The following is a 23,201-nucleotide window of genomic DNA, read 5'->3' as shown; positions in this document are numbered from 1 at the left end:
GGGATACATTCAATTAAAACTTGTTTTTTTTTTAATGTTATTATAAAACTGTCCCAAGCTTTTCCGTTGTCATATCAATGCATAGAATGTTGTAGGAACTTTCTAGGTAATCTAAGTTTTATATTTATATTATGTCTTGCTTACAGACATTGAAACTAACCGAACATTTTGATACATTACACAAACAATTGAAGACACAGAAATTAACAATGTGTCTATATTAATAAAACTAAAATACTTCTTACTTACTGACCTATTATACGAGCTCTATAATGTCTACAAACTTAAAAGGCACGTATGTTCTATTGACTTTTAGCTGCTTGTTAATATTTTTGAAGGTTCGACCAGTTAGGGTAAAATGGGTTGTCAAATGTTGTATAAAATCGATAATATACGTCGACGAATACATAAGCAACGGATTATACTTTCAATACAATATTTGAACAACTACAACAACAACAACAATGCATTAATATGAATTATCATTAGTTCAGTTATTTTTTTAAACTAAATTAGGTAACAGAAACTAAGGGCTCACTTAAAATAATGTAGAGCAATAAGTAGGTACATGTAGGCTATTCTATAAGAACAAACTCTAAACACACCGCAGAAAACGATCGTGATGTCAGAAAGTGATGTGCGACTTTAACTATAATAATTATAACGCTTCAAGAATACACACATGAAATATTATATCACCATAAGTCGGTTGTCAACATTTCGAGTGAGTAATGAAGTGAGTTCTTACAGAATCGCACTGCTAAGCTCTTAAGTTTTGTATGATAATTTATTATTTGCTTAATTTATATATGATTCATTCAAATAAAGCATTATTTATGTATTGATTGAATATCATTTTATAAGTTTTATTTAGATGTAGAGCCATTGTGAACTATAGTGGTTAAACGTACATCTTAATTGATCTTCATGGGATTCATTTGTTTTTGGGGTAATTTATCGCATGATCGTTGCTATAAAAATACCGTGCATTACTCATAACATTTGCATCAATCAACCCGTATTGGAATACCGTGGTGGAATAAGCACAAGTCTTCTCTCTTAACTAGCTTCGGCCCAGCAGTGGGTCATATACAGGCAGTCACTTGTCTTTTTACTTTACCAGATCCATCTCTCCATACTTTAATTTTATTTTTTTTATCATGTATCGAATTCTTGCACTTAGTTGAAACAGACAAGACCTACCCGAACGTAAACCATTAAAATGCAATGGTACTTAACAGACTTAAATCAAACTTAATGTTTTTACTCTTTACCTATATTTAGTATCATAAATTTAACGATTATACTAACCCGCTGCACAAACATTATAAAACAGCGGTGCTGATTTAAAGTTGTTTTCAGCCATGTGTTACTAATAAAAGTTAGAGTAATTAGCGGCAATATGTGGCAGAGACTATTTGTATGTGTATCACAACAAAGCGTCTACCGATAAATACATATTTGGAAATAGAGAAAGGGTTAGTTAAAAAGCAGTAGGACAATACCTATTTATTTTTGTAATTAACTTTGCAGTAGTATCTAGAAGTGTACGTCATCATCAAGTGTACGTAAATAAGTAATAATTGTCGTTGTTGCGAATACTTGGATTCAATAAATTATATTATATTTTATTAACTTAATGCATATTAAATGAATTATCGCTAACAATTACCTCCTAGGTTTTCACACTCAACGCGATAATGTAATACCAACTAAAGTTAGATGCTTATAGTTGATATTATACCGATAATTTATTAACATGTTACATCTCGGTTAGTGTCAGATAAGTAAAGAAGGTCCGTTTGCATGATTATGACTAGACATATGATGCGTTTCAAATTAGAAAAGTAAATCGCAGCCAAGTTGGCGGGACATCTCGCTATTCCGATATGTAGCGAGTTTTTTTATCGCATTTTTTTCGATTCATAAACAGGTTAGGACAGAGTCGAACTCTAAGTCGTCAAACATTCTGTGAAATTTTACCGAAACTTTCAAATAATAAACGACACAAACAGCCAAGCCGGTAACATTTTGTTTACAATTCCATTTTTATATAACATAAAATGATACTTTGCGTAGGTATCGAATACTACTGGAGAATTGTTGATATATTTTTATTCGCGTTTTGTAAAGACTCGACTGTAAATACTTAAGTAATCTTATTACGGATTAAATCTTCAGAGCGCACGCTAACAAAAACAGTGTAGAAATACTCGAGTTAAACTAGCTGAGGCATTGTCGCCGGCGTTAATTCGGTCGGATCACGATCACGCACAATCCGCCCCGCGGTTCTGTTGAGTTATTTAATAGTATTTTTTGTGCGGTGGCGGGCGATTGCGCTCCGCCACCCTTGGGCTTCGCGCAAAAAACCCTCCGCTCACAAATACTTAGAATGTTGTTTGGAGGCGAGAGGGGGGTAGGGCTCGTTGGGCCGCAGAGATCGCTATCGCACGCACCTACTGCACGCACTATCCTAGTGCCCACTTAATTGTTATGTATGCCGCGAAGCACAAATTCGTTTTACCTTTATGACGAAACTGAAAATCAAGTTATTTTTAAATAAACACTTGATTTTTTATTATTTACGATAGCGAATAATGGATAGCGAATAATTAATCGGAAGCGATTAAATTTTAGATGTCTATTTTTTATCGTAATTTTATAATCATTTATTTATTTCGATCCTAGAAAATGCGCAGCTTTCATAGATATATTTAAAAAAGGTACTTATTTTTCTATATTAAAAATTATATAGCTACCGAGCCTGACTTTGTACCGGTAGAAATATTTTACTACAATATGATTCGTTTAGAGCTAAGCACGTCTCTCAGCCTGTTTAGTTGTAAATATCTATCTGGCTTACCCAGCTATACATCTCAGAGGCGTAGCTATCGTAGGGCCAGGTGGTGCTGTGCACCAGGGCCCCGGAGCTCAGGGGGCCCTCTAACCTCAGCTTTGAAAAGAGAGAAGCATTAAAGAAAAAAAAAACCTTTTTTTATGTTTTTAAATGAACATCAACAATTACAGAACTCCTGATTTAAGATTTTTAGCACATGCGCCAACGCCCGTAGCACATTGGATCAGCGATTAGCTCACTTGCTTGACGGTCGTGAGATCAATTCGACAATTCCACCCATCAACTTTTTGATCAAGTTTTCATTCGCCCTTGCCTTGCATCAGTTCTCATTTATGATATTTGCGATGTCATTTATGGTTAATTGCAATAGAAAATAAGGTGCCGTCAAACTTGGATTTCAGTGAAATTATAGACGAATTCGCAAAAATTAAAGCGCGCAAGAGATGGTTAATCGGACGGGGAATTCTGTTAAAAATCATTTTCTTCCCTTTATTGATCTCATCTGTATAATATATATTCTGTATTGTCATATGCATTGTTATTTATTTATTCCCATTTTCTTCTATTAAACACATAGAGATTCTACCCCTCATAGAGACGACGTATATATTTAGCTTACTAAGGATAAGTTGAAATCACTGTTTCCTATTTTTGCTCCTTTCTATAATTTTGAAGGCCAATATAAGTTCAAGCTACGCGAAAAGAGGGGATGAGGGCCCGTTTCTTTCCTTATGCACCGGGGCCCTTATTCACCTAGCTACGCCACTGATCTCACCTCGTCATTCGACACTCATATTATGGTTTAATTTAATTACATGAATATTCAAATAATGCGACTTAAACACATGTATCTATACAAAGATTGAAGTGTCTATCTGTGATTTCAAAATAACTGCTTCTTTTTAAGTTAATATGGCTATTTCCTAGTGACCAAAACTACTTTCTATTTTAGACTACCGTCGCTGTCTAGTAATATAAATATTTTAGGTATGTAACTATCACTATCTAAGCTGAAACGGCAGATTTTACAGGATTTTCGTCACAAGCACATTTCCGAGCGGGCGAAGCCGCGGATTTAGCTAGTAATCTATTAATTTTAAAAATATTATTTATCTATGTCTTCTTTTTTTTCTCAGTCTCTAACATAAAAATGTAAATAAGTAGATACTATATTATGTTTCTTTAAAACCATAACTTAAAAGTAAGTAAAAGTTGTCAGTCGGATTGTTAGTTAAATGCAAGTAATACTTATCTACTTACTTAATTCTTACCTATTGATAAATTAAAATTATCCAAATTATATCAATAACAATAGCAATCCCAAGCATAGGCCGATTAGGTTACAAAATATTTATAAATTTATTATCCAACAAAAAACAAATTATCCAAAAAAAAGCCGAGATGGCCCTGTGGTAAGAACGCGTGAATCTTAACCGATGATCGTGGGTTCAAACCCGGGCAAGCACCACTGAATTTTCATGTGCTTAATTTGTGTTTATAATTCATCTCGTGCTTAACGGTGAAGGAAAACATCGTGAGGAAACCTGCATGTGTCTAATTTCATTGAAATTCTGCCACATGTGAATTCTACCAACCCGCATTGGAGCAGCGTGGTGGAATAAGCTCTAAACCTTCTCCTCAAAAAGAGGAGAGGAGGCCTTTAGCCCAGCAGTGGGATATTCACAGGCTGTTACGGTTACGGTATTATCCAACATGAGAAAATTACAATATTACCAAAACACCAACTACTTACATAATTGTATCAAAAAAAATGTAGCTTGGACATTAAACAGCATTAAGATATCAAATTAGTTGCTATATAATTAATTACTAAAGTAAATACAGGTAGCGACTAATTTATTTTCTTTTTACTTTATATAAAAATAACTTAGCGATACATATTTGAGGATTACTGCACAAAAATGCGTATTGGTGGCGTGTGCGTGGCACGAGAAAGTAACAGGGGACGCTCATTAAGGTAAAAAGCCGAATGCAAACGCCGACTAATGGCGAATTACACGAAGGGGACCTGGTCGACTCTGACCTGGCTAACTGATTCAACTTTTACTATATTCTTCCTAATTAAAAAAAAACGAAAGTGCTGGATTTTTTTTTGAATCAAACAAAACCTTGCGTAAATACAAAAATTGAGCCAAATCGTTAGAGACGCTTCCGGATTACATAAAATCTATAAAAGTACCAATAAAGGAATACTCATTATTTTAATATAATAAGATGTCAATTAGCCTGCTTGAATTTCTCTATCGATAGAAATTATTTAATTAGAAGAAATGTCAAGTTGGAAACATTTATTTATATAAATACAATCACTGTTCAAATTGTAAATGTAATAAAATGAAATTTCAAATCAAAAGAGTCAGTAGTTCTGTATTAAGCGTTATATTGAGTTTAAAAGTTATAACTCATCGCAAACATGCATGGTAGACTTGCATCAAGGCACGGTGGAGGGACTGAGGAGCGAGGGCGGAGGCTATCAGCATTTCGGCGCGTCTGCGTACCCCGCCCCACACCGCGCCGAATTCGCCCTGCACCTCACAACCCGCGACGCTCCCCTCCTTGCGCCGTGCTAACCTTGAAAATAGTTTTACTGACACGAGGGTATTCACCCCGAACCCGAATTCCGAGTCTCGTTGCACACTGGCGGTTTCCTTACGGTGCATCAAAAATTCTAATAGGAATTCTAGCCTCTGTCGGGAAATCGTATCGTGTGGTACGGCATGTGAGTTTACGCGGACAGCGGCAGGCAAAGGATATTTGATTATGTTATGTTTTTTTTACTCAAGTCGTGAGCTCTGTTCGCTTTATGTGCAGGAGTAGAAAAAGCGGAATTGCTTGTGCATTAATACATCTACATATACACGTATAGCATAGACAGACAAGTGTGTCCCACGGGGCTTTTAAGGATAGTTACTAGTAGATGTATATGTATAAACATTTTCTTTTATAAATAACGATAATATGTACTGTTTCTAATAGACTAGAATCATTAGAAATATTGAAAATAAAAATAAAATTACAATGCGCTGTTGACTTAAATACATTAGAAGTCTATTTTCTTGCAATTATTACTATTAATATACTATAGTATCTAGAATATTCTACAAAAACTTTCCACCAGTATGTTACTAATTGATTTATTAATTATGACATTTTTATGAAATGTAAAAATGATAACATCATATCGATTAAAATCTGTTCAAACATCCGCGTCTCTGCTTCGAAACAAAACAGAAACCGATTGATCACAATTACTTTCGTTTTTTCATTCAATGAGTTGCTTGGGCCGCCCTCCTAGATCATACTTTTTTTAAGAAAATATAATGCAGCATATCATTGCTATGCAAGAAAGGCGCGTATAAAATTCCACCCGTAGCGAAACAAATAAGAAAAAGGAGGAACATTATATACCTGCAAGCCGTGTTTGGGGAAAAAATAAAATAAAGCGATCGCCATACATATATAATATATATACACAAGTAAGGCAAGGGTAAAGCGGCAAAAAAGGTAAAAAGACGCGGTGCGCGCGCAACTGGCCGTACTGCGCTGCGCCTACGCATAGCCACACCGCCTGCTTACTGGACTAAACTGCGGCCTTATAGAATGGGATAGAATATAATAATATACTGAATAAAAATTTTGCACAAATATTATAATAAATAATATTAAAAGTTAGTTTTCAACATATTAAAACTAACTAGGTATATAATATAAGAGTAACCTATCGTTTACTTTATATATATTACATAATATGAATACGTTGCCCTTCCTTAGTTCATGTTTATAAATTGCAGTGATTAAAACTCTCTTCGAACGTACTTGTGAAATGTTAAAAACCGACTTTGTGATACGCTATTTTAATGCGTGTATCCCTTACATATCTCTTTCTGGCACATCACAATCGTGCTCTGCGATATTTTTTTGTTTATTCTTTCAAAATACTTACAAACTCTACATGTAAGTAAATATTATGTATTATGGAGTATTTTTTTTATCCTAAGTTACTTGAACAAATAGACGAATTTATTTTAGACATTTGTATATGTATTCAAATTAAAGTTTTGACCAAAATAACCTAAACCGCCAACATGACTCGTCAAATAATTCCCAACCCCAACTGCAAATGCGTTTTGATTGGTGGGCAGCTGTCCGTGGAAACAAAAAAAAAAAACTGCTTTCTAAATTACCGCTCATATCAACAAAGATACTTTATCTAGTACGAACACCTTTCTCGTGATCATAATCGGAGCCATGACCATGCTTCCGTAATAAACGAAAGATGCAACTTAATAAAATTCCTTTTAATGATTTCAAGCAATGTAAAAATGTTTACAATAAAACCTAATGAATACTTTATAAAATGCAAAGTTTATGTTGGCGTTTTAACATTTTTCTAAAATATATGTACATATTTGTGAATAATTTCACTTAAAATCACTGAGATATTGCTTCAATATACCATATTTTATAATATATACTATATTACGTAGTGTTCTGTCGAAACATCAATTAATAAGATCGGCGAAAATCTATATTGTAAGACATAATATAAAATAAAACTAAAATCATGACCTCGCATACAATATATCCTAATTAGCCTCAAAATTTGATTAACACTATAATTAAAATATTTTAAAGGGACCGAACTTTAACGCAGATGTATATTTTAAGTAGACATATCTAGCAACATTTTTCTATTAGATAAAAGCTGCAAGCGAGTCATCAAACGGCAACGACGACGCAGCGAAGCAAGCTCGAGATAAGGAACTGTTTACAATGCTTGAGTCAATGTCCTCCTCTTGCGTGCCGACAGGGAAAACCTTGGAGTAGCACCTTAACACGTCTTCCGTCTCGTTTGTAACCTTCACAGAAACCCCTTCAGGGTAATGATCCAACATGCATAAACGCTAAACCACGTACGCGCTAATGTATCTATTGTTATATAATTGTCGTTAAAAAAACAAATGTAAATACTTACTTAAATTAATCTTGTTTAGTTTATTTTAGGTTCAAAACGGATTCATATATTTTGGCGTTGTTTTTACACCTTCTTTTATTATTATTTTTATTCGTTGTATATAGCTATTCTATTGTTCCTAGTTACTGTGTTCTCGTTCGCCCCTAGCCGCTGTCTCGTAAATAAATTGAGCCCTGCATTAGTGACAATTGTTCGCTATTGCTGCCATGCACCTTCCTTGCTATATGTATTCATTAGTTGTTAATTTCTCTATAAGATTGAGCTTCGTGTGTTATGTTTTTATTTCCTTAATATAATATTAAAAAGATAATTATTTAAGATTGTGCACGCGGCCTTGTTAGAGCGGAAGTTGGATTTGGATACGAAGTGTATAGAATTTTGTTTATCCTCTAACAATCTTTGATGAACATCATTCGTGCAATCGACATGCAATCAATTATCAATATGGTACTTTAAATTATTTTTTGGTAAAATTATATTTTAAATATTTTCTATATAAACAACAACGAAAAGAAACAGTAAAAAACATTCCATACATTATGATTTGCCATTATTAAAATTTATAATGATTAAAATTATAAAACTAAGAATCCTGAAATTTCTTTAAACAGAAAAAATAGAAAATGTATTTATATTATATTTAATATTAACAGAAATAACGTCGGTGTTAATACTGGTAAGTATTATAGATATAGTTTAAGACGTTTTCTATGAAAAAGTCATAAATAAAAATAGGTTGCTAATATAAAAATGTTCGTGCTTCAGTTGATAAAGCTTTTAAGCATAGTTCGCAGGTCGCAGACCACATAATCTCACGAAATAAATCAGGGGTCAACGAGTTTTCGACTAAGTTTTTGCACACCATTTTTGGAGTGTTGACCTGAATGACTGAACCCGACTACTGAAACACTAGCAAGTATGAAATACCGATGATAGAGATTGCAACTGTAAAATTTAATACAACGGTACGTAGATATTCTAAAACAACGCTCTTTTTTTATTCTGTCGGGCACGTAGCTTATTCTTGTCAAGTAATCAGAATCAATTAATTAAAAAAAGTAACATTGTAAGTGTTCCATTTCTAAAGCCTCTTCTTTTGCCAAGAAAGTTTGGTTTTGGATTTTATACCGCCACGCTGCTCCACTGTGGTGGACACATGTGCCAATTTTTATTTTTATTTTTCATTCAATTATTTTCTTAAAAAACAATTTAACCCGCGAATGGAGCCTATTTAATACCAAAAAGTTACAAGTTATAATAGTACAGTAAAATACTATACTACAGTTATAATTTAGGGGCTAATCTCTCTACATAATATTAAACCCTAATTTGACTCTCCAAGTTAATGAATCACTCCATACCAATGTTCTACGACACAAAATGTTGAGCTTGTTTAATTTGTGCTGTAGAATGTGAATAAGTCGTAGAAAAGACGCAAGACATATCCAAAACCTTTAACAATACCCTTAATCAATTTATCTTAAAAAAATCGAGTAGCAGCTATATTTTTACAGACTTTGTCAATGTTTATTTATTTTTTTTATTTGCAGAAATACATTTGAAACGCAAAATAACGGATGTCAAGTTTATATTAAAGTTCAGGTAGTAAGCCCATGACTTGCGAAAACTTAATTTAAGAAAAAAAATAGCTTAATCTCATTTCGTGTCTAAATCGCCCCTACTGAGCTCACCGAACTTTGATAACGGTTCAGAAAAAAATGATATACAAAAAAAGGAATTGCAGAAATCCCAACCATTATCGGGAATCCTTTTATAAAAAGCTATTTTTTTTTGCGAACCTAACGGAGCTGTCCAAATTATAGCGTGTAATATATTGTTTCTTTTCTAATTTGGAACAAAAGAGAAATTCCCACACTACTGTTACAGTGATTAAAATGAAAAGGAGATTTGTTATATGTAATTCGGCGTCTGTTCAAGCAAAAAATGAGTTACTATAATATAATTTATGAGCACGCATTTTGAAAATATGAAAATCAGATCACTTGCAATTCATACAGGCAACAACATTTCAAACTCTATATTAGTACATTGTATGATGATTGGACTATGATTTAAAAGTAATACAAAATCGTCATTATGTTTAAACTAGCGCCTACAACAAAATACCTACTTCTTATATATAATCTGTTCAAGATTACTCAAATATTATAGACTACTATATCTGTGGTGGTTTTTTGAAGACAAATCAAAATAGGTATAGGTAAATTAGTCAATTAAAGTCAAACTATGTTATTGAAATACGTTAAATATATAACTACATTGTAGTTCAACCGATTGTAAGTATTAAGCAATTAAAAAATCATATATATAAATACATTAAATAACAATCAGCTTAAATTCAGCTTTATATATTATATTATGCATGATTTTATATAATTGTCATAAGTGACATAATGCTACTATAGGCTTTGGGCTCCCACTGCGACTCAAGAATGCACAAGTCACAGCGGCACCTGTGTCCCTATGTGTTGCTATTCACTTGTATATGCAATATTTGATTCAGAGAAATACCGATGCAACTTTGTTTGAATGCACTTCAATTTAGGTTTTTTTTTTAATTAATTTAACAAATTGGTTAAAAAATAATAAGCTAAGTATGTATTACGCGATTACGGTTAACTTTTATAGTATGTCCTACTATGTATTTTAATTGTTGATTGCAATAAAAACCTACTATAAAATGTGTCAATGACGCATAATAAACGTAGAATCGCATTATTTTTATAAAAATTTTTCACTTAAATAATGATATATACTGTCAAAAATGTTGGAATTAAATAGTAAAAGTCTATTTTTATTTCATTATGCACGTTGTATTAGTAAATGGTAGAATCCTTTCTTTTGAAACGAAGTTGCAGCTCTTTTCCTATAAACCGAATGAACTTTATTAGGCAACTGGGATAAAGGTTTGACAAAAAAAATCCATACCTATAGCGATAGGTCGCAGTGTGTCGTTCGGATAACAAAAACTATAGTGGACCCCTCTCATTTGTATTTTTTTTTACACTCTGATAGAAATGCGACGGCAGGTAGACGAGTCATCTCGCAAACTTTGTATATTTAACATCCCTATCTATTTTTTATTCTTTTATTGGATTAACTTTTAACCTCACTAAACGTTATAGGTATTATCTTGATAAATATTTCAAACGGCCTACATATTAGGTAAATATATAGTTAGGAGATTCCTTGATCGATACAACGCTCTTGTATGGATCAAAAAGACACGCGCTAACTTAAAACTACCATTTGGTGAGTGGACAGAAAGGTAAAGTAATTAATTAATTATTGGCGCGACTTGTGATTTGTTGAATGTATTCAAATGTGTTATTTGGATTTTCGAAAGTAACTGAGGGTGTTCTTTACATCAGTTACTTTGATTTGGTGTTCTATTTTAAAAAAGACCAATTCGATATAAAATCCGTTTTACTTATACAGTATAAGTAAAACTGATTTTAAGTAAGTATATACTAGCCAATTACAAAAATGTGTAGGTATATTCTATCATTATGGTGAACAAGAAAGAATGACACATCAAACCGAATGATATATATAACATGAAGATTGAGGTGGACAATGACAAAAAAAATCTAAAAATCTTCGTAGATAGTTAAAGCTCTGCATTTAGGACATTGCGTTTTAAATATATGTTTGTATATAATGTTGAATGGTAAATGTAGCCTACCTTAAATATGAATAAATTCCAAATATTTAGGTAATTTTGCCATATTACATTTTTGATAAATCTATTTTCTCGAGCTTGTAGACGAAAAGCAGTAATAATATAATAAGTTAAGCAAGTAATCTTTCTTTAATTACTTAAGAAAAAACAAGATCGATTCTATTACTGATGACAAGAATATGTAATTCCGCTTCTGTAATATAGGTATGTTACGTTTTATTATTATTTTATAACTTTACATATTGCACAGGCAGGAGAGACCTAGCTTTTAATAAGTGAACAAATGAAAATATTCTAGAAACCAGCCTTATATTTATTATGAGAGTATTCTAAGTATTAGTATTAATATTCAAAAAAATCTATTTCCTTTAACTTACTATATCAGAAACCTCATACAAGACTCAGATTGGCTGTCTCGTTGGTTAGGTCTATTATATAAAGCTGCAGAAATCGAGGTCCTCGGTTAAAACCTATGGTCGGACCAATAAGAAAAAAGTTATAAAATTTTTCCTAACAGAATTATCTCAGTAGCAACCTAAAATTTGAAGGTTGACAATGATAATACTAAATTGTGCTTCAAAAATCGAAAACCACGCAAAGCTGTTGATCCTGCGCCTTTACACTCTTCGATTGTGTCGTATTGCCGTCTCATCGGATTATCAGAATGAGTATGTACTTATGCATTGCGCTCACACTTGAAAAATTATTTGAGAATGGCTAACAATGCAAACTAATATTAACACAAAAATATCATAACAAGAAATCGTAGAATTCAGGGTATCTAATAAATTAGTATCCATCTATTCATAGTCATAAAATATAGAATCTAAGCGAATAATGCTGTAATTAATTAACTATACTAATACCTACGAATAATAAAGAAGTTAAAAACAATCTCAAAATCACTGGAAAAAATATAAGTTTGATGAAAGATACACAAATGCACATTAGCTTAAAAAGGTTGAATGATTTAACAATTTAATTTTTTATCACACTAAAGACGAGGCTGTAATTTGTAATTCATTCTTTTCGTAGGGAAAAGAAATACTAAGTAACAACCAACATTTAATTTTGACATTGACAATTGGTGTATGTCACACTACTGGAAAGTCGTAAAAAAACAATCGTGAATCGTAAACTAACTGATAAGCATAAAAACATTGCTATAATTAACTTTCTACTGTTTATAATTACATTACAATTACTTACGTGTACAAAGATGGAGTATACTAACAAGGTTTGCAACATATATTTTTTTGCAATATATATTATATAGTAAATAATTAATATTGATATAAATATAAATGAATATAATTTTCAGAATTTTCCACCCTTAAAAAATGATAGGTTGCTAAAAGCAGCATGTGGTAAGGAAGTTGATAAAGTTCCTGTATGGGTAATGCGACAAGCTGGGCGATATTTACCAGAATTTCAAGCTGTAAGAGCTAAACATGACTTTTTTACTGTTTGTCGGACACCTGAACTTGCTTGTGAAGTTACACTTCAGCCATTGAGACGTTATGAACACTTAGATGCATCAATCATTTTCAGTGATATTCTTGTCATACCACAAGCATTAGGTATGACTGTGGAAATGCATCCTGGTGTGGTATGTCTTCTGAAATACTACTATATATTAAGTTCAATTAATTTGTAATCATATCTTGTTTAGTTATAGTTAACACTTTCAAAGAAAGTACACTACACACAATAGTTAATTAATTGTTATGACATCTATAGGGGTTCTTATTAAGAATTTATGTCAATATTAAAAAAATATTACAGGGTCCTGTCTTCCCTCAACCTCTCCAGAATGTATCGGAGATAGATGGACTTAAAGAGGAAGGTGCTGTATCAAGACTTACATATGTAGGTGATGCAATTACTTTGACTCGGCACAAAATTGAAGGAAAAGTGCCTTTGATTGGTTTTACCGGAGCACCAGTAAGATATAATTGATTTTTAATAATTATTGTATATATCAATTATGTTATGATTAATAGTTATGAATTCAGGGTGAACACTGAACATTGGCTATAATCTATGATTATAAAGGTGAAAATGCAAAATATCATTTTCACTTTCCAGGCAAGCAGTGCTCAAAATTTTTATTTACATACAAAAAATCTTTGGTGTAAATTAATATGTAGATCTGAGAAAATCTAAAGAAAAATTTTATATCTATTAAAGATACATAAAACGATGCAGTAATTTGACTCGATCTTTTGTACAGAATGAGCATGAAATGGCTTTATTTGATATAGATTTATTTTTTATATCTCACAACCTTTGAAACATTTTTGCTAACCGTAATGTTACTTGTGCAATGTTATGTATACGAAGGCAAATTCATTTATTAACAAAATAAATTTTTTTAGTTCACTTTAATGGGATACATGATAGAAGGTGGTGGAAGTAAAACCATGTCTAAAACAAAGGACTGGTTAGAAAAATATTCTAAAGATGTTCATAAACTACTTAGTTTATTAACTCGAGTTATTGTGGACTATTTAGTCATGCAGGTATTAAAATCACTATGAAATTGATTTTTTTGTTTTAATTGCTTTTTATTAATTATTCATCATATACAGGTGGAAAGTGGAGCTCAATTGCTTCAAGTTTTTGAATCAAGTGCAGACCACCTCACAAGAGAACAATTCAATGAATTTTCAGCACCATACTTAAAAGATATCAGAATAGGTGTCCAAAAGAAATTGGAAGAAAAAAATATAGAGCAAGTCCCTATGGTAGGAATTAATTTAAAAAAATTATGATTAAATAAAACAACAAGTTATTATTCATTTTATTAATTACAGACAGTGTTCGCAAAAGGCGGTGGACATTCCTTAGATATACAAGCCCAAATGGGATATGAGACTATTGGATTAGACTGGACTGTAGATCCCATTGAAGCCAGAAAAATTGTAGGTAGCCATATTACACTGCAGGGAAATCTGGATCCACAAGATTTATACAAAACACCTGTAAGTATAGCCAATGCCTGTAAATATATATCAATTATAGTATGTTAGTTATATTTGCATCAACATCTTTTTTTTTCAGGAGGAAATTAAGAAATTAACTATCGATATGGTTCAAAAATTTGGTAAACATAGATATATTGCAAATTTAGGTCATGGCATAACACCACAGACTCCTCTGGAGAGTATGTCTGCGTTCACAGAATCTGTACATGAAGCTATATAGTCTTCTAAAGGGGATGTTTTATTATTGTTATTTGTTTTATTTGTGGGAATAAAAGGTCACTTTTATGGTACTTGTTTAATGGATTGTTACAATTATAAACTTACAATTATGTGGTTAAAATTAATATATGTTTACATTGAATAAGCAGTTTTTGAGTTTTGACTTGTCGCTGGCATATCTTCGTCATGACTGCCAACAGATTTCTTCACATACTGAAAAAATATATTATAATATATAAAGATATACTTGCTATAAATTAAAAACTAGTTGACACAAAAAATTAAATATAATATAAGACCAAAACACTCATAAGATTAAATACAACAAATTTTAAACCCACCAACCATTTGAAATTAGTTAGTAAGTGAGTTTAGTACTGTACCCCTGATAATATGTATGTAAAATTTCATGATAATTGTTTAAGTAGTTTAGACATGAAGCATAAACACAAACAAACTCACTTTCACATTTATAATATTATTTAGAATATTAAACTAACAATTTGAAATATTTAGTAGCAAAATATATATATATATATATATTTACTTGAGGATTAACTTGAATTTGCTCATCCATTTCTTGAATATATTGATGGAGCTTAGTACAAGCAGCCATTTGTTGTTCTAGTACACATAAAGTTTCAGGTGATGCATACTTCTCCGGACTATCGAGGAATACAACCATACCATCCTTTTGATTTATCATTGCATAAATTTCTCCCTCTTCAATCTGTAATTTTAAACTCAATAGCAAAAATATGCACAATGTAAAAAAAACAATAACAATATGTACATTAAAAATAATAGTTCCATGATATGCCGTGTTCAATACTATATGGTTACATAAAAACAGTCTAAATAATAATAAAATCAAATATACCATGTTGAGAATATAACTTTCAGCTTGAGCTGGTCCAGTCAGTTGAACACGAGAAGCCACATCACTTAATGAGAGTGTTAAAAATGTTTTTGTAAGTCTCTGAATGTTCTTTTTATACATGGAACTCAATACCTATAAAACAAACAAAACATTCTTATTTTGGGAAAAAGAATCACATAAAGGATTATTATAAATAAAATACTTATATGACATTTTCTATACTAATATTTTAGTTTTATGATGACTTGAATAAATAGTCGTATTATAGTAATTATAAATGTTTTATCGAAAAAACCCTCGACTACGCGATATTGTTTATTTTTACAATTGGTACAAACTGAAAATCGAAACAATTTTTTTTTTTTTTTATTCTGAAGAATTCCCTATAATAATCTATCTCATGCAATAAAAATTCTAAGGGCTTCTAAAGTTTAGTGTTTGTGTTATAAACCATGGGTTCAAATAAGAATATATTATAAAAAAGTGTTCTCTGTCCTCTAAGAGTGTTCACGCCATTTATCCAACCAGTTGAAACTTTGTGCAGTTGGCGTGAATACTGGTATGAAAGTTTTTGGTCAAATATCATCCAAATGAGCAAAAAAATTTAAAGAAGCAATTCAACACATTGCTTGTTTTAGCTAGGATAGCTATAGCTAAATGCTACAGCTATTCATTCATTAATTACAGAGACATGACTACTTTTCTGTAGGTCAGAAAATTTATTATACTATGCTATTTAATAATTATATGAATACTTAGTTGATTATATTAACTTAGGATTAAAAAAGATTCCGTTTCTAAATCTGATAAATGGTCTTAAATCAAAGATTAATGAAATATAAACAGAAGCCAAAATAAAAAGTAAGAAATTAACAATATTGTAATTCTTTGTATTACTTGCAAGAAAATAGTCTTTTTGTGTACAATTATTTTGCTAAAACTTTCTCACCTGATTAACCAGCCCCATATTCTTGTCTCGTACAAAGGTTTCTCTATGTTTTATAGCTGTATGTTGAGAAGTAGCCAGTTCGTGGTAGGCAATAGACAGGGGTTTGAGAAAACGACATACAACTTGGGATGTGTATTTAGGCACTGGTTGTATCTGAATTAAGTAAAATGTATACAATTCTATACAATAGAACAATATTGTTTAATAAATATATAAAGTGTTGTGTATAAATATATAAAATATTCAATTTGTAATTATGAAGTATAATACATTTTTGAGTTGACATCACAAAATTGAGTAAAATTAATTAATTTTTGTATAAAATTTTACATTACCTTTCCATGTAAAATTAATGATACTAAAATATATTTCTTGTAAGCTTCTAACATTATGTGTGAAACAACCATTGCAGGAACAGTAACTACAACTTCAAAAAAATACAACGCTCTATCATAGTTTTTCATAGCTGTGTATATCATTCCGCCATAGTAGTAGTACAAAAGGAAATGCTTAGAGTCATTAACACCTCCCAGCTGAAACCAAAATTAATTTCAATTATGGCACCAAAAAATATTATCTATACATATTGTTTAGGAGTGTTTGGTTTAACAAATTTTTTTTATAAAATAGGTAGATGGATGGACGAATACATGGGCCACCTGATGATTAGTGGTCACCACTGTCCATAGACATTGGCATTGAAAGAAATGGTAACCATCGCTTACATTGCCAATGCGCCACCAACCTTGGGAACTAAGATATTTTATCTCATGCCTGTAATTACACTCAAGCACCCTTCAAACCGGAACACAACAATATCATGTATTGCTGTTTTGCAGTAGAATATCTGATGAGTGGGTGGTACCTACCCAGCAAGCTTGCACATACCCTACTAGCAGTAAATGTCTTGTCTTTTTCTTCTTAATATAAAATCTATGATAACTGTCAGAAAGAAATTGATATTTAACTAAGATAAGCACTTGATGTTTTGTTTTAAAACAAAATATAGTTTACCTCTGAACCAATGCTTGTTACATCAGTATCCAAAAACTCATATGCAGGTTTCATACATTTAGAGAGTAGGCACAATTGACACAAGTCAGCGTGGATGGAAGTTAGCTGAGAATCAAATAATTGAATTTTCCTAATGGCTTTTCTTAAAATTTCAATCCCTCTTATAGGTTGCTTCAGTTCAACAAGGTGATCAGTCAGTAAATGGCAAAGATCAGCATCTGTAATTATTGATTAAATAATTATAATGAAATCATAAAATGCTAAAATGACATGAATGTAAGAAGAACCAGCTAATAATTTGCAAGGTGATGTTAAAAATTTTACAGTAAAGACTAATAAAATTAAAAAGTTACTTACAAAGCTCTGGAGAGAAGCGAACTTGTTCACCATTGCAATTGCTAATAAAATCATGGATTTGTTGAAACATTGTTGTTCTATCCACATCAGGGTTATTCTAGAATTCAAACACCAATTTATTACATTTATTTTAATAACTTTAGCATAATTGATAATAATTGAAACAGTAGTTTAAAGTAAGAATTCCTTACTTAAAATTAAAGTATAAATTTAGAACAATACAATTATTAGATATTTTAAAGCAATTAAATACCTGCGGTAAGGAGAATTTAGCAACAAGCACAGCTAGAACCCCAAGAGAATGTTGCTGTATGTCTAGAGTCTCCAGTACAGTGTTTAGATGCAAACTGTTTCTATGTAATACCTCTTCAGATTTTCCAATAATATCGCACAATTCCCGAAAATTGCCTGTTAACCAAAACATAAATAAGTATTAACTTAATCATACATCGGTACACACTCGATATAAGGATAGTATATAATTTACCCGAGGCCGAAGTAGTTCTCACATTATTTACAAATTGTTCCAGCGGTGAAGCCATTATATTTTTATCAAATATGCCTTAAAAAATTTATACTATGCAGATTTATTATATGCAAAAAAGAACAAGTCGCAAAATCAAAATGATTTAGACATTGTCATTGACAATAGGATATAAAATCCTCCCCTCAATGTGACAAGTAACATTTTTGACATTGAAGGCATCTTTAATTAATTTATTTATTCATGTACATATTTCATTTATAATGTAAATAATTGTGTACGTTCTGAGTATTGAAATGTTCTCGAACAATATTAATTATTAAAACGAAATTAAAAACATATTTCATTTGAAATAGAACCACATAAAGCCGAGCCAATTTGACGAGCCGGTTGTCGTGGTGGGTAGATACTTGCCTTTCGCGCCGCAGGTCGTGGGCTCGATTTCTCCGAGAAGAGACATTTTTGTGTATAAACATATCCGTTTGTCCTAAGTCTAGGTGTAATTATCTATATAAGTATGTATTTACAAAAAAAAAGTAGTATATAAATTGTCTGGTTTCCATAGTACGAGCTATGCTTAATTTGGAATCAGATGGTCTTTTGTCAATAGTATCCCAGGATATTACTATTATAAAATTTCGTGAGATTTTAAAATAATAATTTTTATCAAATATCAAATTCAAGCCTTGTAGTATAATCCTATATTTTTGTTTATAGTGTAATATTGAAAATAATATTTTTACCCACACTCGTAGATTATATACGTTACGCTTGGCTTAAAATATCATTAAAATATACATAAAATATACTTTCATTACAACGTCGTATGAATTAGATAACTTTATTTTCATCAATGTTTTTTAATGCATCTGCTACCATCAAGAGCATCAGCTAGTTCAGTTATGTTGCCACAGATCTGAAGTCATTAGGAAAGTTGCTCCAATTAATATTTTTGTTCTATGTTTTATTTAAGCTTTTTACAAATATTTTTTTAAATGTCCAGAACATCGGAACGTATTGTTCCTAAAACTCTGGTATGAACATATATAATTGAAATTTTACTTATGTTATGTTTTTAGTCAATCAAAATTTATAATGACAAATTAAATGATCATGGTTGCACTACATATGCTTGCTCTTTATCATTCAGATTTAATCCTATTAAAAACATATGGTATATTAAAATATACTATATCAGATATTGCAAAAAAATATGTAAAACGTTGCAAGTCGTATATTGTTACGTACGCTATAAGTGTTGATCAAAATTATTCTACAATAATAATAATAATAATGTCCCCCAGACCGACTCCGGCTACGGCGGCCAATCTCAAGAGAGAGGCCAACCACGCAGGAGATATAGTGCACAAGTGTGTGCGCAAACACAGGTGTACTCTCTATTCCCTAACTCTCATAATCCGATGGGACGGCAATCCGACACGACCGGAAAGATCGAAGTTCAGACGCAGGACCAACGGCTTTACGTGCTTTCCGAGGCACGGGAGTGTACACACTTCTAACTTCCTCACTCTGGGCTGCTACCGTAGACAGAGAAACTAATAAACGCAATGACGATTTCCTTCTCACTTACACAAGAAAGATAGAGATAGAATTATCAAATCTTTTGTCCCTTATCGCGTAACTAGTTTTTTGTGTTTGTTTCGCTAATCAAGTAGCGAAACACAATGAACACAATGAACGCACAATGTGCGTTTATTGTTCAATTATTGCTTATTTTTATGTTTCAATTTTTTTATACCAGTGAAAAGACCAAGAAATAATCCTTATATAATATCGAAGGTGATACAATGGTGCATTGTCGTATTATTTAATGTTAAAGCGATAGTAAGAAGAAAATTGCCGACGTATGTTTTCACGCGTAAGTACGACGGTTTTGTCTCTAAATATAGTTTCTCAGTGATGGTTATTTAGGCCACAGCGTGACGGAACCTTATATTGCATTAAAATCCTGAAGATAATAGGATTTACCAGTTTTTATCATTCATAACCTATAATTATATATCATGTAAGTGCTGCTAGCATAAGCTAAAAAAATGTCCCCATTTTCGAAAAAAAATATCGACTCGTCGACAATGTAAACAAATAAACACGAAGTCCAATAATAACCTAAAGTGCATCGTTATACGTAAATATGTTATTTTAATTTTTTCTTTTTCCTATTTATAATTTCCTAATGACAACATTATTTAACATTCTCCATGAATTCATAATAACATAGAAATATATGTGGCAACCATTCTATATTAATAATTTAATTGAGTGTTTTAGATTTCAACATCTGAGGAGAATGCTAATACAGTACCATATAATGATACTGAAGTACTATTGACAACGGAAACAAAAACAAATAATGCAACGGTTTTTTGGAGTAGTTAGAAAACAAAATTAAAAAAATGTATAACAATTATTAAAAAGTAAAATTTAATAACCTCATTCTGTTTTAATTAAATCCTGAAAATTATGTATCTCCCAAAACAGGGAATGCAGTTACTATGGCAGCATTACACTGTGCATTTACAAACTATCTCTGTCTTAATCGCGGTTCTACGGCCCCTTGGTCTATTTGTTTCTCTGTCTACGGCTACTACTAAGAATTTTGTGACAGAAAAAAACCAATAACTTTTTTTTTGGCCCGACCTGGGAATCGATCCCACGACCTCCGGGTCTGCGGCCTTACATCAAGACCAACAAGGCAGTCAAATTCACAATTCTACAATAATTTGAATTTTAAATGAAGTTTGTGATCAAATAAATAGTGGTTTTTGGGATTTATAATAATATAAACACTATTATTATATATCCCAAAAAGCACTGTCCGCCTCAAGGATGCGAGCCTCGTCACGTGCGTGCGTGTGAGCAAGGTAGTACGGTTACCTCACTCATCCCCCTGTTGGGGTCTGGTGATGGCAGTTTCAAGGGCTGTGCCCTTATGACTGCGGTATTCTGTTTTGGTGTCAGTTGCTACGGACGGGTCGTTGGGGCAGGAAAGACGAAGACCAATAATAACTATAATACATGGTGTCAAAAGTGCGTGTTGTGAACATTAACGTGTTATTTAACCTCGTAAACCTTTAATGTCTTATCATAAATTAGTTTTGCACCTAGTTAAAAATCAACGTATTTTAAATTCATAGAGTTCAGAGTAATTTGGAAGATTGAAGACAAAAGAGAAAACAAAATAAAAATAAATTGTTTTCCTAATATTTGATAAGTACAAAAATAATATTAAATAATTTAAATTATCATTTATTAAAGTTGAAATATATACATAACATATAAGTATCTGTTAATAACTAAACGTAGATGCGAGGTTATAACGAAACTGCAAATTAAATACTTATCTTATTCGCAAGTTACAAGCAAGTAACCAAAAATTTATTTTTTTCAAAAGGCAAAATAAAATAACCTATAGAAATATGGAATCTGAAGAAACATTAAAGTCAACATTAATGAATTGTTTAATGCAACAAATAAGTGAAATTGAAGTTTTAACTTCTATTTATAATGAAGACATCATCCTGACTGATGTTAATGCATTAAAAGATATACAACATTTTGTTGAAAATAAAACTCCATATACACCTAACCATTTAGACTTTACTTTAAATCTTGCGATAGATAGCTTAAAATTAGAAATATCTGTTAATTTACCAAGCTTTTATCCACAAGAAGAACCAGACATTTATATTAGGTGTAATCAATTAAATCGGCAACAAGAATCAGGTATAAACTCTGATCTCACAAACTATATTAAAAATAACCACCTTGGAGAGCAGTGTTTGTACACAGCATTTTCATGGGTTCAAGAAAACATAGATCAGTATAAAAATAAATTAAATACAGTAAAAAGTCCAGTGTCTAATGCAACCAATGACAAATGTAAATTTTCAAGATTGTGGATTTATTCACATCATATTTATAACAAGAAAAAGAGAGAGGAGATAGTGAAAATGGCCAGAGAATATAAGTTAACAGGATTTTGTTTATCAGGAAAGCCTGGTGTTATATGTGTAGAAGGTCTTGAATGTGATTGCCAAGAATGGTGGAAAATCATAAAATCCATGAGTTGGAAGAAAATTGTAATAAGAAAAACAGAAACCTTTGATATAACTGAGAAAAATATGGTTCAAAAGTTTAAAAACTTTGAGGAAATGCATGTTGATATGAGCAGCTTTTCAAAATATTTAGAAGCATTTGGTTTATCAAAAGTATTTAATGAACTGTTTGGGTTAAATAATACCAATACCTAATGTAAATAAAATATCAACAATTTTAAATATATTTATTTAGCCTCACATATAACACAATACAAATCATCCTATTTTTACAACTCATGTAATTTATTATTTTAATAAAATAAAACACACACAATTGTTAAGAAATTGGAGGTACAACTCATTGAATTTGCAAAATATTATATATATACAGTTTCACTCCAATCCTGATAAGACAACTAAAAACCAACAGTGGGTTCAATACGAGTTTAAAATTTTACTTACTATAGTTAGTCAAGAAATAATGTACTTTCAGTTTTATTCCATATACTATGACCACTCCTTGTGAGGAAGCAAATGAACTGAAATAAGCTCTATGACTTTCTATGGTTTCTTCATCAACTACTTATTTTTGTTGATAGAGCAGTTGGTTTTCTGCATTTTGCTTTGAGTTTGACTCGCTACAAATTTTGATTTATTAATTTTTAGTAAATTATTTATAGTAATTAACAAAACTATA

At 31.4% G+C, this 23,201-nt stretch overlaps 3 protein-coding genes across 4 annotated transcripts; 2 read left to right on the top strand and 1 right to left on the bottom strand.

Moving 5' to 3' along the window:
• The first annotated feature begins 12,654 nt into the window (after window positions 1-12,654).
• LOC126768203 (uroporphyrinogen decarboxylase) lies at window positions 12,655-14,910 on the top strand. Its single transcript, XM_050486169.1, has 7 exons — window positions 12,655-12,793; window positions 12,878-13,165; window positions 13,342-13,500; window positions 13,935-14,078; window positions 14,148-14,303; window positions 14,373-14,540; window positions 14,620-14,910. Exons 1-7 carry the CDS (start codon window positions 12,776-12,778, stop codon window positions 14,761-14,763), a joined length of 1,077 nt encoding a protein of 358 aa, XP_050342126.1. The 5' UTR covers window positions 12,655-12,775; the 3' UTR covers window positions 14,764-14,910.
• On the bottom strand, window positions 14,346-18,626 carry LOC126768197 (COP9 signalosome complex subunit 3). 2 transcript variants are annotated; one of them, XM_050486157.1, is made up of 10 exons: window positions 18,450-18,626; window positions 18,216-18,370; window positions 17,963-18,059; window positions 17,606-17,823; window positions 16,927-17,124; window positions 16,592-16,744; window positions 15,643-15,774; window positions 15,310-15,492; window positions 14,868-14,975; window positions 14,346-14,538 (listed from the first exon to the last, which is right to left on the bottom strand). In XM_050486157.1, the coding sequence occupies exons 1-9, from the start codon at window positions 18,502-18,504 to the stop codon at window positions 14,895-14,897; spliced, it is 1,272 nt and encodes a 423-aa protein (XP_050342114.1). In that variant the 5' UTR covers window positions 18,505-18,626; the 3' UTR covers window positions 14,346-14,538; window positions 14,868-14,894. The 2 variants fall into 2 exon arrangements, with proteins under 2 accessions (XP_050342114.1, XP_050342115.1); XM_050486158.1 differs by having other exon boundaries at window positions 14,346-14,557; window positions 18,450-18,613.
• Window positions 18,627-21,022: 2,396 nt separating this feature from the next.
• On the top strand, window positions 21,023-22,945 carry LOC126768211 (RWD domain-containing protein 2B). The gene has a single exon (XM_050486181.1). The coding sequence runs from the start codon at window positions 21,884-21,886 to the stop codon at window positions 22,715-22,717; it is 834 nt and encodes a 277-aa protein (XP_050342138.1). The 5' UTR covers window positions 21,023-21,883; the 3' UTR covers window positions 22,718-22,945.
• Window positions 22,946-23,201: the final 256 nt, after the last annotated feature.

The sequence above is a fragment of the Nymphalis io genome, chromosome 4, assembly GCF_905147045.1.
Source record: "Nymphalis io chromosome 4, ilAglIoxx1.1, whole genome shotgun sequence".
NCBI classification, from domain to species: Eukaryota; Metazoa; Arthropoda; class Insecta; order Lepidoptera; family Nymphalidae; genus Nymphalis; species Nymphalis io.
Note: the sequence above shows the minus strand (reverse complement) of the source record. Positions and strands in the feature narration are given on the sequence as shown.

Excerpts from the sequence above, each read along its gene's own strand:
- LOC126768211 (XM_050486181.1), top strand. The coding sequence starts at position 21,884 with ATGGAATCTGAAGAAACATTAAAGTCAACATTAATGAATTGTTTAATG.
- LOC126768203 (XM_050486169.1), top strand. Across the intron at positions 14,079-14,147 it reads TGGACTATTTAGTCATGCAG|GTGGAAAGTGGAGCTCAATT; the intron begins GTATTAAAATCA and ends CATCATATACAG. Across the intron at positions 14,304-14,372 it reads ATATAGAGCAAGTCCCTATG|ACAGTGTTCGCAAAAGGCGG; the intron begins GTAGGAATTAAT and ends TATTAATTACAG.
- LOC126768197 (XM_050486157.1), bottom strand. The coding sequence starts at position 18,504 with ATGGCTTCACCGCTGGAACAATTTGTAAATAATGTGAGAACTACTTCG. Across the intron at positions 18,371-18,449 it reads GAGAACTACTTCGGCCTCGG|GCAATTTTCGGGAATTGTGC; the intron begins GTAAATTATATA and ends TTTGGTTAACAG. Across the intron at positions 16,745-16,926 it reads CATTAATTTTACATGGAAAG|ATACAACCAGTGCCTAAATA; the intron begins GTAATGTAAAAT and ends TACTTAATTCAG.